This window comes from Brachycentrus maculatus, unplaced genomic scaffold (genome assembly GCF_059751285.1).
Source record: "Brachycentrus maculatus isolate JH-2025_06_01 unplaced genomic scaffold, ASM5975128v1 h1tg000031l, whole genome shotgun sequence".
Classification (NCBI taxonomy): Eukaryota; Metazoa; Arthropoda; class Insecta; order Trichoptera; family Brachycentridae; genus Brachycentrus; species Brachycentrus maculatus.
In genome coordinates, this window is record NW_028280785.1 from 359,052 (window position 1) to 378,208 (window position 19,157).

At 31.7% G+C, this 19,157-nt stretch overlaps 1 protein-coding gene across 2 annotated transcripts; it reads right to left on the minus strand.

Annotated features, from left to right (window-relative positions):
• Positions 1–7,850: 7,850 nt before the first annotated feature.
• On the minus strand, positions 7,851–18,621 carry LOC148312824 (protein TAPT1 homolog). Of its 2 annotated transcripts, none has more exons than XM_088272061.1 (9): positions 18,379–18,621; positions 16,672–16,930; positions 15,832–16,145; positions 14,772–14,869; positions 14,427–14,665; positions 13,648–13,836; positions 12,321–12,476; positions 11,357–11,480; positions 7,851–9,930 (listed from the first exon to the last, which is right to left on the minus strand). In XM_088272061.1, exons 1-9 carry the CDS (start codon positions 18,557–18,559, stop codon positions 9,589–9,591), a joined length of 1,902 nt encoding a protein of 633 aa, XP_088128187.1. In that variant the 5' UTR covers positions 18,560–18,621; the 3' UTR covers positions 7,851–9,588. The 2 variants fall into 2 exon arrangements, with proteins under 2 accessions (XP_088128187.1, XP_088128196.1); XM_088272070.1 differs by having other exon boundaries at positions 15,832–16,133; positions 18,379–18,587.
• Between the last annotated feature and the right edge of the window lie 536 nt (positions 18,622–19,157).

Sequence of the window (19,157 nt, forward strand, 5' to 3'; positions counted from 1 at the left end):
CCTTCAGGAATGCGGCGTGATGGTTAGTTAGTTAGTTATAATATCTTTTATTATTCTGTTTTTATATTATTCTGTGATTTATTATATTATTTTGTTCTTTTTCCGCGATCAACAGACATTTATAGGTCATTGTTTCATAAAGAAGTCCACGAGCCGATATTTCTTTATATCCGTTTTTAAAGAAAAAATATAAATAATACTGTAAAAGGCCTTTTAAATACGTTTATTTTTTGTATTCATAATTTCTTTTTCAATTAATTTTGTATCAAGGTCTTTCTACAAAAATATTACCCATTGTTCACAACATTATATTTTCAAACCAGCCCGTTTTGCTGAATCCATATAAATGCTTTCAACTCTTGCGAAATCTACGAAAACGGAAATAACTCTCAGACGAGTTATGACATTAAAAAAATTGCGTCATATCTCGTCTGTTGTAATACGAATTTCGTAATAAATAACCCACCTTTTTCAAAGAAAAATTAATTTTAGAAACATTTCTCCCCCGTGCGGCATTCCTTTCTGACCTCGATATATTTATAAACACGTCCCTTTTTAATTATTTTTATTACCCAAATATTTACTTTTACGGTAACAATGCTTTTGCTGCTTTTATTTGAACTTTGAAAACAAAGAGACTTTAAAAAATATATTTGTATTAATTAACTTTCGTGTTGCTATTGATGAATATTTTTCTTCTTAACTCTAACTTTTATATTATTTATGACTTTTATTACACATCCGCCTCCGTAGTGTAATGGTAAGCGCTGGAGGTCGCGGGTTCGATTCCCAGGGGAAGCGGTTGAAAATAAATATTCGTGATATATATTAGGGTAGTGAACTGAAGCTCGGGAGTGATCACCTTGCTTTTGTGTTAACGATCAAGATAACACTGTATCAATACGATGCAGTGCCCTATGCACCATTGGTTGTGGATAAGGGTTAAAGATAGAATAATTTTATAAAATTGTAACAACTTTGGTAGCAAAAAGTAAACCCAGTTACATCAAGGAATACATTGTAATTTTTTTAAATCGGTGGCCTTAGTAGTCATAGTAATTAGTGTTGCATAAGCCGTAGCTAGAATTCAGAGTCACTTTGACGCTCGACAATTTAAAAAAGATCGTTTTAAAATATGGTATCAAACAAATTTACATGAAAATGCGTATTTTATTTATAAAAATCATGTAGGTTATATAAAATTATTGTTTACTTAAGTTAGAACATTTAAGATTTATCTGCCTCCAAAGTGAAGTGATAAGTGCCTTTGACTACCACACTGGAGGTCCCGGGTTCGATTCTCCTGAGGATAAAAATATTTTAATTATTTTCATCGTAATGTTTGTTTAATATCACCTTAAACGCAAAACCTTACCGTCCTGTATTGTAATTGTTGATAAAATAACACTGAATTGAAAGGATGCAGTGACCTATGCACCATTAGGTGCATATAAGAGTTTCATGAAGGAAAAATATTTATATGGGCATAGACTACCACTTGATTGTCGTACAAAAGGCCAACGTTATTATAAAACGGAAACTAAGTCGTAAAGTGACATGACATATTTTTATTTAAAAAAATAAAACACACAATTTGGACCAAAATGCCATGCACACGCTAGTATGGATATTCTCGACCTCATAATACCCCTAAGGACACCCTAAGTTGCACGAAAATTCAGAATCATCCCCTTCAGGGAAACTTATTATTCTCTTCGGCCTTTGAATCCTTTGTATATATTTTATTATATAAGATATATTATTATGTATTTATTGTATTACATTACCTGAATTTTATAACATGTTAACTGCATCATTTTAAAAAAGTTATTTCGTTCGTATTTATAGCTTTGTCTCTAACACCAATATAATTATATTAATTATATTCATAAATGTCATCTAAATTCATATTACTTTTTGACATCTCATCAAAGATGAAGTCAAAAAAAAATAATACTACGAAAATAACTCCTGTAATTGGAGATAATCCAGATTTTATGAACAAGTATTTGGACACACTCAAAATGTTTTCATCTAAATTCCCTGATATTTTAATAGTTCCCGTTCAGACAGCTTGGTTGGTTTTAATAGTTGACAAATTCGCCACTACTGCACTGATATCTAACTGCCTTCTGAGTTTTTGTATGGGTTGATACTACATTTTATATTTGTATCTTTTGAACTTGTTTAATCGTTCAGAAAAATATTTAAAAAAAAAATACTCCCAATTAATCAAAAATATGTATTTTTAAAAAATTGCAGAATTATTTTTAAAAAAAATATGTATTAAAAAATTATAATCACTTGATAACGCTTCTGTGTGTAAACTAAAACATTTAAAGACAATCAAAGAGTTAAAAATGTGAATATGAGTATCCTGTTAATAGCGGAATATTCTGCAACCTCACTTCCCGTCGTATTTCCCGCGTTTGGTACGGTCGTAGCCATCTTCCGGTTCCGTTCCAGCCCCATTCATACCCGGAGCCGCGTACCGCATGACGTCACGCCGCAACAAAATGGCCCCGATGACGTCAGTGGAAACTGAGCGCGTCACCCCCACCCGCCCCTTTCGACTAGAGGGATGAAAACTTCGGCGGAAAACGTAGGCGTTTCCCACGTATTACGCGTTTAAAAACGGCCGCTCAGAAATAGTGCATTCGCACCGTTTTAAGTTATCCAAAAATGGTGAGCCTATTTTCAAATTACGAGAGGAATTTTCCGATTTTTCATAGAAGGAAAAATCTTACGTTACTATCAAAATGTTAGTATTTTACCATTATTAAAGGAAATGTAAAATCAATTCAATAGTGCATTCGCATTGTTTTAAGTGATCCAAAAATGAAGAACCTGTTTTCAAATTTACGATAGGAATTTTCAGCTTTCTGAAAGAAGGACAAATCTTAAGTTACATACTTTCAAAATGTTATCCTTTCATTGATAAAAGTAAATGAAAATTCACTTCAATTCAATTCAATAGTGCATTCGCTTCGTTTCAAGGGGTGTATTTTCAGCTTTATGGAAGAGGGGAAAATCTTACGGTACTTTCAAAATGTTAATATTTTTTCATTGATAAAAGTATATATAAACTCACAGTAAAATCGGGATAAAATTTGGTTTTTCTACATATTTCGCAAATAACTTCATAAAACAAAATAAAAATAAAAATGATTCTCAAGAAGAGGTCTGTCAAGAAGCCAAAGTATCAGATCTGGGAATGCGGTGGGACAGCATTCAATATCATTGATAAAATCGTTGTAAGTTTAACTAAGCGAGTAAGAGAACTTATTCATAGAAGAGATGTTCCTGAAATTTCAGTGAATCGATTTAAAACAAAACTAATGCAGATACTATGTGGTTTTATGCGCTTGCGCAAATATTTCTCTCAACTCATTGACAATATTGTTTATGCTTTTATACGTTGAACTTAATTAATCATATTATTTTTTGACATCTAATCAAAGATGAAGAAGAATATGGAAGTCTGGGCATTTACGGGGCTTACGACCGTCATAGGCTGGTTTAAGTGATCACTTTACACACGTGTAACATTCACCGATTCTACCCATTATTGACAACCACACTACTCAAATTCTTGGAAGTTCTATATATGAACCAATTTAGAAACCTTGTTCATGAATCACTAGAACTTCACTAGAGACATCTATTGGTGAGATGTAAAGAAGCTTTTTATTAAGCAGAAACTCTTATATTAGTATGTGAGATCCGAATCCTGGATTATAATCACACACATGAGAAACGCCAGAAAATACCATTTTCATTTTTATTATTAAGCTTATAATTTGACCAGATAATTTATTTACAACATTTTGAGTGTGTCCAAATACTTGTTCACAAAATCTGGATTATCTCTTATTACAGATAATTACTGTAATTGGAGATAATCCAGATTTTGTGAACAAGTATTTGGACACACTCAAAATGTTGTTAATTAATCATGTTGTTTAAAAAAAAAAGCCTAACAGGTCAATTTAAACTAGCAGAAAAAACGGAGTCCTGGTACTATCCTTGATATATGAAAGTTAAAAATAGAGTTACCTCAAGATGAAAGTGTAAATGTATTCAAAATTCGATAGCTCAAACGAATGTGCGGTAAAATGATGTATGATAGACGTCGACTGTTAATATAATGAAAGAATGCAAGGCTGAGACAAACCTTGTTGATAAAATAAAATAAAGAGTTTTCAGATAGTTATGACATGTGGATCGAATGAGTGAGGAAAGAAGGGTAAAGCAAATCTGTGGGCGATTAAAATAATAATAAAAAAATTAAAAATAATAAGCACTACGCCGATAAAACTAATAGGTAAATAAATTGAAAAATGTTGTCTTCAATATCTTATCTAATCTTTATCCGCACCCAATGGTGTATAGGGCATTGCTTCAGACCGACGCAATGTTAAGATTATCATTAATTGTATATGTCACATATAAATATATACAAAGTAAAACATTTATTGAATATTTGGTATGATCAATTATTTCAAATGCTTGCAAGTGGTTCTAGTCAGGAGTCGGAATGATCAGCGGGTATGCATGAGGAGATGCTTGAAAGAAAATGGAAAAGGCGAAGATTGTTTGCAAAAATAGATTGGTGAGGCGTTACATTCTCTCTGCCTACCCCTGCGGGGAATCAGCGTGATAGTTTGTTAGTTTTTTTCAAACATCACACATTCAAGTGAAAAATCAATATCTCATTAATATAGTAATTCTAAATTTTATAACATATTTTTACCTTCAACTAATACATTTTTTTTATACGAGTATATTTATTTTTCTGTGTATTTATTTTAATTTACATGTACATGACAGCAAAGCCAATAACAATGTTCATGTATTTTATGTATATTTTTTTAATACGCAAAAGAAAATAACGTTAAGTTAAAAATAAAGCTTACAAAAATAATAAATTGTAAAAAAATATGTAAAATATTTGTAATTTGAAATTTTCATCCCTTGTACGATGCAGTCGGGATGTTGCATGAACTTGACAGCGCGATCGATCGTAGTAGGCTTTCCCTGTGGGGGTGAATGGGAGTTACGTCGGGGGTGAAGCCTCCAGCCTACAGCAGCCTTGTACTTGCACCCTACCCTACGCCAGCCTTGGTCTAATAAGGGTTGTTAATCGATATCTCAGAACACGTGGATTTATGCCGGCTGCTTGGATGATAATCAAATTGTTGATTCTATTCTTTCTTAAGTATGATGTTAGCTTTGTACATTGCGGTACTGTGATATAGGTACTTAAATAAACTTAATAACTATCCGTTGGGCCGCTTCCGCGCAGGGGTGGGCAGAGCGAATAGAACGCCACACCAGTCTGTCTTTGCAAACAAACCCTCTTGAACCATATTGTGTATTAATTTACACATAACGCTCACTCCTTTCAAGAACGTCATAAATCAAAAACTTGATTTTGCAGGACAGCATTTTTAAAGTTTAAAAATATAATACAATGTATTAAAAATAAATATCAAGCCACTTACTGAACTTTTTACTGTGCAACAGATCTTTTTAGGTAAAACCTGAAGGGTTTTTTCTCCATTTGAAAAATATTTAGTATATTTAAAAAAATAATTAAATAATACACTTTTTTCAAAATAGTAGTGGGTAAATATTAAGATAAAAATATGCCTCTTTTGCTGAGATATAGTACATTTTCTGGGCATTCCGAAAACATTCACAACTGAAAATTGACGATTTTTCATTTATGACGTTCTTGAAAGGAGTGAGCGATAAGTAGACAGATTTATGTAGGAGATTTAAAATTTTGTATAATATAAACATTTACAATATTATTTATACATATAACTTACCAACTAACTAACCATGTACTATTATATATATATTTTAGATATAAATATATATTTATACAATATATATGTTATATACCTATATTATATCATAAATATAATATTTGAAGATTTTTTAACACATTATAAATTAACTTTTGAAAAATAAACTGCAAATGCCCATATCACACATTTCATGAAAATTCATAAAAAAATTGAATATTTTATATATTATTTTCAGCACACGTTAATATGTACTGAACTTTTAAAAAGTAAACCGCAATTGCCCATATCACACGAAAATTCATAAAATCTTCTAATAAAATGCTGTCGAATTGTGAGCGCACATAGAAGTTACGTCAAAAAGTCTTCATATCCGATATTTCTCCCTAATCCCATGTTGGATGACCTCCCTATAATGCCCCCTTGCACATATGGGGAAAATCAATGATACCGAAGGTCGTTCAGTTTTCATTCATAAAATGGGAGCACTAAATTTTCCATCTGGAAAAATACTTCATGCTTTTACCGACATCTAACGGCTAAGTTTATTCCTACTACGCACTTTCATCACAATAACACCAAATAAGTACCTACTTTGTTTCGAAATCCCTTTAAATTTTTATTTATAGTGATTTTGAAACAAAGTTACATTTTAATTATAAAATGGAAAATCAAAAAGTTAGTGCTTCAAATATAAATTTTACCTACTTATGTCTTACTAGATGTACTCAGCCATGCGCTGATGTGGCTCAGTCCGATTGAATGGAAAAGAAAGAAAATAATAAGCGCGTATTTCTAATGTTTAATTTCACTATGCTTGTGGATATAGAATATCTTGGCAGCTGTCAAGAAACACGCTGTCCCCCATAAGCTTTATTTTTTCCATCTGTTACTTTTAACAGATGGCGCTGCCATTCCAGTCAATGAAGCTGGTTTTTTAATAGAGCATGTTTTTACCTATGACAGATTTAAGATTTTGAATAAACGAACATCCAAATTTTGATTTAAATATAGATGACAGGCACAAATTATTCGCTGTCCAATGAATGGCAGACTATATGGTTCATCTGTGAAATCCAGTGGCGGCAAAGTCCTATCTCTGTCGGCATAGGAAATTTAATTATGTATTTGGTTAATAAGTGATGGTCACAGCATAAATGCAAACTGAAATAATAATTTCACATATAATTCACTGACAGATATAGAATTTCGCCGGCCCGGCCCCGGGAATCATAGAAGAACCGTATAATCCACTGATAGAAAATATGATTCTTTTAATGTTGATAAACGATAAACTTATATTATTTTGTATGAAAACCTACATTGACTGCCATCTATGTGTAAGAAAAAATATTACCAACTGTCAACTTGAATAAATATTTGAAAATATTTTCATTTTCATAGCGGTCAACACGTTATTATTGGAATACTTATTTAAATTTATCTTTCTTGTTTATTATATATATATATCAATTAACTAAAAGTAATAAATATTCTCATATCTAATAATATTATATAAGAATGCCGTATTTTACGGACTATAAGACGCTTTTTCGTCAGTAAATTTATTCTTAAATTTTAATACACGAAATTTATATGGAAATGTCCAGTGTTTGATTCCCGCCAGTTTTAAAAATTGCCATATATTCGATGGCGCGGGAAACCATTTCTATATGGCAACATTGTAGTAACGGAATCGTACAATAAAAAATGTAATCTATCACACGTGCATTGTAGAACACAAAAACAGTTTAATTATAATTAAGTAATGCGATATTTTCTAAGACAAACACTCCCCCAATCCGACAAAGATTTAAAGAGACCCCCTAAATTATATTTTTAAAGATTTTGTTCGTCTGATAATGCAATGTAATAATTAAAATGTTGAAAATATGTATTACATTTTAAAAAAGTAAATGTAATGAAAGTTGCCAAAAATTTTAAATATTTAGATATTAACACAAGAAAAATATTGTATTTTTGTAACAGATAACTATATATTTGTAATTAAGTATAGGTAAAAATAAATAAAAGAAATTCATTAAACTTTGGTTTTATTAACTCACAAATCTTCTTTTTTATTAATAAAAAAAAAACAACCAAAATCAAACATATGCAATTTTATAAAAATACTAAAAATTTTGTTACATCCATAAATATAATATGCATCAATTCTCGTCACGCAAATCGATTTAATATATTTCATTTTAGGCACAATGTTATCAACAGGAATGTTTGTAATCTTATACTTTAAACGGGAATAATAGAATGGAAAATATTTTATGTAGATTAAGGATATTATATTAAATATTGAGCATAAATTAGATGATAATAATAAAAATTAAGATTGGGTTCAAAAACCGGAAAAAAGGGAAGGTAAAAATTGAGAAAAATACAAGAAATACACCCATACCTCGCTTTACGGCCTTGATACGTTCCACGAAACTTGACCACAAAGCGAAAAGCCGTATAAGGAATCAATTATTCTAATACAAATTCAATGGGATCGGTCCCAAATTTGTTAAAAATGTAACATGGTTTATCTTTTTATTTCATTTAAATCAAAAATACATACATAAAAAGTACACACATTTGTACATAAAATAATAACAGACTCCAAAAACCAAAAATAATCTATAAACAAAAATTAAACAACTTCCTGTTGCATAAAATATGTGTATGTATACATACATAATTTTTATTAAATGGCTTTAATCTGAAGACGATGAAGAAATGGTAACCTGCAGATCACTGTCGTCATCATTTTTCGCTGGTAAGGATGGGCCCGGCTTAAAAAAATTGTCCAACGTTGTTTGTCGTGCATTCTTGTCTATTTCGTTCTTCAGTGATTGGCAACAAGTAGATATATCGACATCAAAAAAAGTTTTTTTTTTTGCTGTTATAGCTAAACATTTAAGGCCGTAAATCGAAAATGTGCCTTAATTGAAGAGGGCCGTTATAGCAAAATGCCGTATAAAGAGCGGCCGTATGGGTGTATATACAATTGATTAAAAACACAACAGAAAAGAGTTTTGAAAATCTTTTTTGTTTGTTTGTATCTTTTCAAATTCATAAGTGTAGATACACAACTATGTTAATCAAGCAAAAATAATAATTAGAATTTTAAAAATTCAAATGCATTGTTTATTAAATACAGGGATATGATTTTAGTTAGCATTTTAATTAACATTCATTAATGATGAATTTTCATCAATATTTACACAACAAAATATTCAGTTTCAAAACCTTGATACCAAATCTTTCTAGTGACAAAAGCTTTAAAATAAGATTTAGTGCACTGCTTTGTGTTGTCTGCTTACTGTAGTGATACTTGATAGTTTGTTTACGGAAAAACGTGTTCAGTTTGGGAAAAAATGTTATGAGTGAATAGCATTTTATAAAGCTAGAACGGAAGCGGAATATATTTACATTTTAAACAAAAAAATCATAATAAGTTTTTAAGATTACTCGTGTATTACGATCAAGTCATTGAACTATGTAAAAATTGTAGCAATTTTCATGTGTTATGAATCGTTATTGAAAAATAAGACATGTGCAATAGAAAAAACATTTAAAATTAATAACTACATATATAAATATGTAAAAAGTGCCAAAGATGTGGTAAAAATTAAAATTATAAATATGTACAAATCCTAACACTCAAATAAATTAACTAAGAATTTATGTATTAAATAAATAACAGCCTGCAAACAAGTCACATAATATAATAGGAGAGCACAATCTTTATAACAAAATTCAAGGATATTTGAAATTGTCAACAATCATCTTGTATTTCATCACCGGCGTTCACAAGATTGGGTTCTGATTCAGAGCGTCTTTTCATAGTTGAATCTTGAGGCAGTGATTCGTCTTCTGTTGGAGTAGGAGAAGGGCTGCAGACGCCCGTGTTGGACTTCAACTCTCGCCAAGCCCTTTCTATATCCGGAACACTCCGACTGAATGATACATCGAGGACAGCTTCCTCAGCCTGGTCTGAAGGTTCCCGTTTTATTTGTTTTACATTTAACAGCTGTTCATTAAGACAAACTCCATTTAAATCTATCGCGCTATTGGAGAATATAGCCGCCGGACCCGCTATGGGGTCTTGTAACGGAACCTACAATAAAGATATTTTTTAAATTCATGTTAGAATATAAAGAAATATTTTGTGAGATATAATCGAAGGCCCCTACGTAAAGTACTCTATCTGCAAATCTGTTGCTTTACAGGAAAGAGCTTAGAAGATTTTTTCAACGGATTTTTTTTTATTAATTTACGGTTTTATCCGAAATTCTTAACTAGTATGATACATTCAAAAACATACAAAATAATGTAATAAATCATTTTAAAACTTTATGCTTTGTCAAAATTAAGTAGTTAGCGTTTTAGGAATTCAGTTCATTTAAAAAATTCGATGTAGATAGCGTCTTATACGCCTGAAAACTAAGCGTAACTTATTTTATATATTTTTTATGTTTGTTTATATTTGTAGATAACGGTCAGTTGATAACATACACCAAATATCTCAAAATTGACAAAAATGTAGTTAGAGCGCTTTACGTAGGGCACTCGATATAAACTATAAATGTAAGTAGAATGAGAATATAATGTGCCATAATGTTTATGTTAAAATTTGCTTATCAAAAAAAAATGTTTACATATTTAATGTAGATCAGAAAAACAAGATATACACAAAAATAAGTCCATAAAAAACATTTAAAAGGTGCTTTTCAAATGTTTGAGTAATTTTACACAACAAAAAGCTTTTTTTTCTAATTGAATTGCTATTGTGATAAAATGCAACTTAACACATTGTTTTTGGGTGGTTTTTCCATCAACCCGTCCCTAATTAGTATACTTGTACACTAATTAAGGTCGTATACTAATCACAGGTAACCCAACCACAAGTAACCGCAAACCCAATTCTGATCTGTACAATATTTTTTGGAATTTCTCTCGTGCTCTACCACAAGTAACCAAATACAATGCTTACAAGCGTATCCCGTTCTCTATCAATAGTATGTAAAAGATACTTTTAAGCGTTTTCCACAAATGTGTTAATAGACTCTTTCTTTCAATGCGTTGTTGACGGCTCCCGAGTCTATACAAACATTGTTCCTTAGTATTGGATACCGGAGTCATGTTAATCTTATATTGGATTGAAAATATGAAAGTGTTGCTTCAATAATTATTAATAATTCAAATGACACAAAAGAATACACTAGACTCTGCTGACCAAAATTCTAGCAGTGTTAGATTTTAAATACAATAATAGGGTTTCAAAAGTTCGCTAATTTCCTGGTATTTTATAAACCCTTAAGGTGGAGACTGGCCGGAGCATTTGTCGTAACGTAACCCGTTACGATGCGAGCATTCAGGCAGTCAGTACACCGAGCCGAGCGCCCCATCCATAGTTTCAGATGCTCGGTGATGCTCCCCGCGAACGATGTTAAGACGTTATATTACGACGAAATGCTCCGGTCAGTCTCCACCTTAGAAAAATTCATATAAGTATGATTTGTTAATTTCTTAATAATTCTTACATCATGTAAATGAGAACGGTCTTGAGTATTTTGTCTGTTTGATGAACTATCTGTAGTTTTGTGAGTAATCCAATCTCCTGTTCTTAAAGGACTAGTGGCGCTATCTCTGCTGCTGACATTCTCTCTGTGAACACAACAATATTATTATTACTACAGGAAAAAGGTCTATAACCACTCAGCGACCACACTGGAGTATACTCAACTATTATGTGCGAAAAATCCGACACCTGTGATAACTCGGGCAAACTTTACCTGCATAAAAGACCACTCCCGAATAAACTCGGGTGAAAATAAATTTATGGTTGTGGAAACGTTGAAAGTGACAAGAAGGGGGAAAAAATTCATCGAGAATCTCGGTACTCGGCTGTCCAAACTTAAAACACAGTAAGGGACACTTTTTTCGTGGTACCTTTTTTTCGCATTTTTGGACTAAGTAGAATCTACTTAGTCCAAAAATGGCAACAAAAAAAACATACTACAAAAAAAATGTCCCTTACTGTGTTTTGAGTTTGGACAGCCGTACTACTGCAAGCCTTGCAATGTGGGCCTTTGTGCTCTTCCGCCCTTTAGAATTTACCACACCAAAGGACAATTTCGATGATAAACCTTACTCTTTTTAAATATTTAAGGTTTTATCTATATTTTTAGTTAGTAAAATTATTTCTTTGGATTTTTTATCATTATGTTTACTAAAGGGGTTAAAAATGAAAACATTATAAATTTCAAATGACCTATTTAAATATCAATATCTCTTATTGGTGTTTTATTTTCAATTCCACACCAATTTTAATTTTATTCCAAAAATCAATTATACATTTATTTATATATTTTTTTTACTTCTGCTTGAATTTTATGGCTGGAATTTTGTGGATAGGGCATGGCATTATTTAAATCGGTTACTATACAAAGGGGTAGTGATCAGTCTAGCAAAATGCAAAAACAAACTGAATAAGATAAAGCTTACTTTTTTGGAGTCACGTTTGGAGTAGTAGCAACCTGTTTGTCACTTTGGTGTTGTGTTATGAGATCGCAGGCCTTGCCCAATATAACAATGGATACCAGAATCCTCAGTGACATCATGCAGAGATATCCCAACACTACCAATATGACTGTAACGATTCTGGAGAAAGCAATAAAACATTTATGTATATATTTGAATACAAACTATATAATAAGAATTTAACATTTTTATGGGAAAAATTGATAACATTTTCTTCTAAGTAATTCACATGTTTTACTTGTATACATATGTATTTACAAATGTACATATATGCATTTATGTGAATACATATATACATTATGTGCTTAAATAACAGAAGTGGCTGTGTAAAATTACATATACGCAGGGCTTTTTTTAAATAAGAAAGGTCCCAGATCTTACTTCATGTCAAGCTTTTTAATAAAAAAATAAACTAACTAACTAACTAACCATCACGCCGCTTCTCCGCAGGGGTAGGCAGAGAGAATAGAGCGCCACACCACTCTGTCCTTGCAAACATTCTTCGCCTCTTCCACGTTCATGCATCTCCTCATACATACCCGCCGATTGTTACGACTCCTAACCTGACCACTTTCAAGTATTTGGCATACCTGATCGTGCCATGTTTTTCTCGGTCTTCCTCTGCTTCTTTTCCCGCTAACATTCGCCTCATAAATTTGTTTTACCGTTCTTTCCTCATTCATTCGTTTTACATGTCCAAACCATCTCAACACACCTGTCTTAATTTTATCGATAATGTTTATCTCAGCTTTGCATTCCTTCCTTATTTCACTATTCGTACATCTATCATACATCGTTTTGTCGCACATTTTTCTGAGAGATCGCATTTTGACTAAAAAAATATATATTCAAATATCATTTAAATATTCATTACAACTCCATATTTTATCATTTTGACGAATTATATAAATATAATTGTAATTACGTAAGCAGAAACATTGTTTCGTCCAATTGATTTTAAAAATTAAAGAAAAATTTAATTTATCCATGAATAAAGGTGCCGGAATGCCGTTCCACCGCGTTATATGGAAGAAAAGCCTGCACATATGTATGTTTGTTTGTGTTTTTGTTCAAACCTAAATAAATAAAATACAGCTTCTAAGGAAGACCGTATAAATATTTGAATTCTTCACAAAAGATCGATTCATAAAAACAAAGGGTTGGCTTAGAATAAATGGTCAAAGTTGCTAAGCTATCAAGATAAATATTAATAAATATATCAGGTCAAACATGTTTAATTTATAAGTATGTAAAACTAGATAATTTTTTCAAATAATAACATTTTTCTCACCCTTCGAATTTCATAGCTTGTAAAATAACCCTGGTGATGACAACACCCAAAGGTAAAGGAATAAAACCCATTCTCCTTGCAACCAAATCAGAATGGTCAGAAAATGCATATTTCTGTCTAGTTTGAGCCATATCATATGCAAGACTCAATGTGTACTCACGATACACGCTAAAAGGGATTTCATTAAATCTAAAACAATAAAAAAATTATTAAAAAAAGATAGATAACAATATTTGTAAAACTAGATTTTTTTTTGGGGTCAAGGAATCTTGCATCCCTTATGTCACAGCGACCGTATTAGGTCTCTTGTGACCTCCCTTTGTATTACAGCTCACAGCCAAGACCTACATGAGTCATGTAACTCACAACCTGTCTTGCTGGTAGGAGCTTCACCTTCTCGGAGTCCAGTAGAGGTCCTCCAAGGAAGTGACTTCGTTTGTGAGCGAGTGCGTCACAATTGTAAAGAATGTGGATTGGCGTTTCGTCATCCTCCATACAAAATCTGCATACTGGGGAGTCATGAAGTGAGATTTTCGTCATGTGTTTCCTCAGTCTGCAGTGTCCTGTCAAGGTCCTGGTTAGGACCCTTATTTGTTTTTTGCTAAGCTTTAGAGCTTCTGTGGTGAATTTCCACGAGTACCCTGTGATCAGTTCCTTTGCGTGTTTCATCTCTGAGCTGTTGGACCAGATTTCTTGGCTGTTGTCCATGGCCCAGTTTCAAAAACTAAATTAAACTAGATTACTTCTGTATTGTAAAAATTTGCGATCTATTATTATACCTCGTGATGAAAGCGTGCTTGATCCAATCGATAATGACTTCGCATACCAAAACCAAAATACAATCTGGTACCAACACCCAAAATCTTTCTTCCTTCCAAGCGTACTCCTTCATGGTTTGCAGGACGACAATAAAAAGAAGGACAAACAAATGCAACCGCTCTCTGACGTCACTGCATGAAACTTGGAAGAGGTTGTTTTTGTCAAACTTTTTGAAAACGGCTCCTTTCAGTTCTACAAACTAAAAAAAAAACATCATTCCATTTTTTAAATTGTTGACAAATCTTCAATAACAAATGCACCAGATTACATATGATAAATTATTTGCAATAGAGTACATTACTTACATTATTTGACATGACTATTATCAGCAACGATTTATTATTTGAATTAAATGCTACATTTAGCGCTGTTGCTTGAATTAACACCAATAAACTATGAAAAACTGAAATAACTGGTTTAGGAAAAAATATTTGAAGAAAAAACAAAGGAATAAATACAATAATAAAGGCAGCTTCTGCTTTAGGTGAAGTTCAAACTCAAACAAACATTTGGTAGGTAGAAAAGGTTAGTTAGCATTGCAAAATTAAACAAACATTTGGTAGGTAGAAAAGGTTAGTTAGCATTGCAAAATTAAACAAACATTTGGTAGGTAGAAAAGGTTAGTTAGCATTGCAAAATTAAACAAACATTTGGTAGGTAGAAAAGGTTAGTTAGCATTGCAAAATTAAACAAACATTTGGTAGGTAGAAAAGGTTAGTTAGCATTGCAAAATTAAACAAACATTTGGTAGGTAGAAAAGGTTAGTTAGCATTGCAAAATTAAACAAACATTTGGTAGGTAGAAAAGGTTAGTTAGCATTGCAAAATTAAACAAACATTTGGTAGGTAGAAAAGGTTAGTTAGCATTGCAAAATTAAACAAACATTTGGTAGGTAGAAAAGGTTAGTTAGCATTGCAAAATTAAACAATACGACGTGTTTTTAAAAGATTTTTTGATTTATTTGAAAACTAAAATTCACATTTAATATGATATTTTTCATAATTTTATTTGCTGAAATGTCAAACTACAGGCTTCCCAGCAAAAACTTACCTTTATCATGGTAATTCTTAGATAAATGAACAAAATTTATCTTTCTATTTTTTCATTAATTTATAGTAACACATGTTTTATTTTTCTTATATTACGTAAAGTTGTTTTACATTTTTGATTACTTCGGTTTCATTTTTTGAACTGAACAACATTTTAATTATATAAATTCTTTAAATAATAAATAAAATACCCTGTTTTTTTTTTTTCTTTTTTGTGAAAAAAAAAGAGTTTTAAATGATTAAATATTTCTTGAGTCAAAAAACAACTGAAATACAAAAACGATTAAAACCTTTATTTTTTATTTTAAAAGGATACAGACATAAACCAGAGCGAAAAGCAGATGTGGGATGAGTCCCAGGTGTTCTCTCCGTCTGTCGCGCGGCTCAGTCGCTGTCCAAAACAAAGCGTCTATCGTGTCCTGACCAAATGCAGAGAATAACCTATCTCCGACCTCCAGCATGTTGTAGAAAATATAGAGCTTCATCACGCTCTGGCTCTTTACGAGATGGTACATCATGTTGGTGTCAATGTAGCACATGAGGATACTGCACACGACTAGGATAAGGCCCTTCAGCAAGTCACAAACTTCCGCAGGCTTCAAAAGACCTCTGGAGTATCTAGTACATAATCTAAAATGTTTAACATGGAATTCTTAACACAATATCAAATAAATGTATCTTATAATGACTGCTATTATTGATTGGAATCATTCTCCTTCCTTGGAAACAAGTAAAACTATTCAAATTTTCGTGATTAAAGAAATTATGTTAAAATCACTGATATTTTAGTTTTATAAACACTTTTTCTATTGAATATTTAATTAATGTATGTTTCCATATTTTCTATGATAATCCCAACTATTCCAATCAATAATGTATATAGTACCATGAGTACATTAATTATTTTCTGTATTAAATATATATTTCTATTATTTAAACTCTTCTTGGTAAATAATACTTTTTCTTAAAATCTATTGTGATACGCATTTTAATGACTGCCTAATCAACTAATGGATATTTTTTTCTAAAAAATAATATAAGGAACTCTCAAAACCACTATCCGAAATATAGGTGTAGTCCGGTAAAAACTACTAGTAATAAATATGCAAAACATTTTACTTTATTACAATTAAATTAAATAATTTTACTGACTTACCCGAAGCATCTGCGAAAAGGCCGGCTGATTAATGAGCAAAACGCCATTACAAATCTCAATGGCAAAAATGTGTAAACGAATAAGAATGAATCGGCACATTGGAAAAATCCGTACGCCATGAATTTTTCTAATTCTTGCGGTATCTTCATGAATGAATAAACTTTCTCTCTGCGCGCAGAAAACCTCTCTTCATCGTGTTCCAATAAGTATCCTCTGGTTAACTCCACTTGCAAAAAGGCCAGCAGAGAAGGACTTTTTTCTACATAAAAAAATTACAAATGGTAAAAAATTGCATATTATTACATATTTATCTTGCTATATATGATATGTTATATTAAGCATGCTCTAAAAGGGGGGTATTTGAAAGTTTTCAATCGTATTCATTAAACTATGTTATTTAATAATAATATGGTGCTTGCAACAAATGATGTGCACTCAATAGCATGTTCACAAATCAACTGCGCATATTGTGACATGAACAATCGGAAGAATGCGGTTCATGATTGTTTATAATGCGTCTCGCTTTCACACGGCTGTAGCGCGCAGTAGTTAAAGTGAAATAAATAAAATGTATCAGGTAAACACAAATGACACATGGTTGTCCGACCATTAGATCACACACCAATAGATTTGACTGTAGATCGAGGAAATATTTATCAAAGCATTGAATTAAACATCACACATTTTAAATATTTTAAAACAAAAAATGCCAAAGAATTCCTAAGTACTATTGTAAAGATTACAAAAAATATCGATCAAATTGCTTTAATGATTATCAAGTTATGGGGTGAAATATTGTTTTAGGGGGATTTCAAATCTTTTTTTGGGTCAGTAGGAGGAACAAGTCTAGTAAATCACAGATTTGGTGTTCAAAAAACGATGATTGACAACTAGTTACCTCGCTGATACTGTTAACATTTCATTTGAGTGTTATGCAATGTTTGCGTGAAGCCATTCGCTAAAAGAGACCAGAATTATGGGCAGCCAATTCTTGGTTATTGCACCACGACAATGCACCATCTCAGACTGCATTGGTGCTTCGAAACTATGTCGCCAAAAATTCAACTCATCATTCCTGAACCATCGTATTCACCTGATTGACTACCATGTGACTTCTGGCTATCCCCTAAGCTTCAGAACCAACTCCGGATACTCTGTTTTGATACGATTGAAGAGATAAAAACTTAATCGCTGCGCGCTTTAAAGGACATTCTGAAAATCTACTTTAACAATTGTTTCGAGGAATGGGAAAAACATTGGCATAAGCATACTGTATCGGGAGGGGACTACTTTTAAGGTGATGAAATAGATTGAGAAGAATAAACAAAGATTCCAAAGGTATGAATGAAGAATGAAAAAATATATTAGTAGTGGTAGAATATTCTACATATGTATAATTATTCAAATTAAAACTAAAGGTGCGCGTATGCATATGCAATACAAAAATAATGACTGCTCCGAGTTGATCTCTATAAAAAAAGTGAACCTGTGAGAAATATTTCGAGGAAACATTAATAAATTAGTACACAAACAGGGGAAACAAATATTTATATTTAAAGTAGTTGTTTTGGACTTTGAAAATAAACATGATCGTGCACTCCCTTCATATCTAAACAAATTAAATGTAAACATTATCTTAAACAGTATTTACACATTGTTGGGAACTTATTAGTGACCAGATACCCAAAAAAAGTGAGAAAACCTAACCTTTTTGTTTAGATTCCTTATGTTCTGAACCTGGAGAATCGTCATTCTTGTGAAGATTCGTATCCAAAACTCTACTTGAATCTTCAGTTTTTATGTCACTGCTATAATGAACTTTCGCCGATGGCCTAAACCGGAGTTTTTTCTCAATTGGCGCTACAAAAACATCCCTATCATTTGACATTTTTGCGAATAGTGACAGAGACCACAGATGTTGGAGACGTCAAAAGATCATAGAAAATTGACAGCTATTGCTTCGTTCGAAAACTATATTCGATCTATTAGTTAATTGTCGATCATAATTTTTTAAACATAAAAAAATTACATATCGAGAATTTCCAAAATTATTTTGTTGTTTTAAAAATACTTTCTTTTTGTATTTTTTAACATGAAAAAATGAACTAATTAAGAATGAGTATTTAGGTAATTGGATAATAAAAACTACTTTTAAATATCGATCATTAACGCGTTTTATAACTTTTGTAAACAAACAACCACAGTGGCAAACAGTGGCAAAACAGTGGCAAACCTTTTCTTTTTCTAACGCTGATTCACACCCAATAGTGCATAAGGCACTGCATTGTATTGGAGCAGTATCTTGGTTGTAACTTACATGAAAGAATTCAATCCAGGTTGATATTTAAATAAATGTATTGAAAAGTCATATAAATTTATTTTGACATCTGCTCCCCCCCGTAAATTTAACTTTTGGCCCTAAGCACGTATTACATATACTCAGCTCCACAGTATATTTGTTATGCATTCACTGCAAAACAAATCAC

Bases quoted from the DNA above. Each gene is read 5' to 3' on its own strand.
- LOC148312824 (XM_088272061.1), bottom strand. From the start codon at position 18,559: ATGTCAAATGATAGGGATGTTTTTGTAGCGCCAATTGAGAAAAAACTC. The intron at 14,870-15,831 runs GTATCCTTTTAA...CAGTTATTTCAG, and splicing joins TTTCGCTCTGGTTTATGTCT to TTTTTCATAGTTTATTGGTG. The intron at 14,666-14,771 runs GTAAGTAATGTA...TTTTTTTTTTAG, and splicing joins TAATAGTCATGTCAAATAAT to TTTGTAGAACTGAAAGGAGC.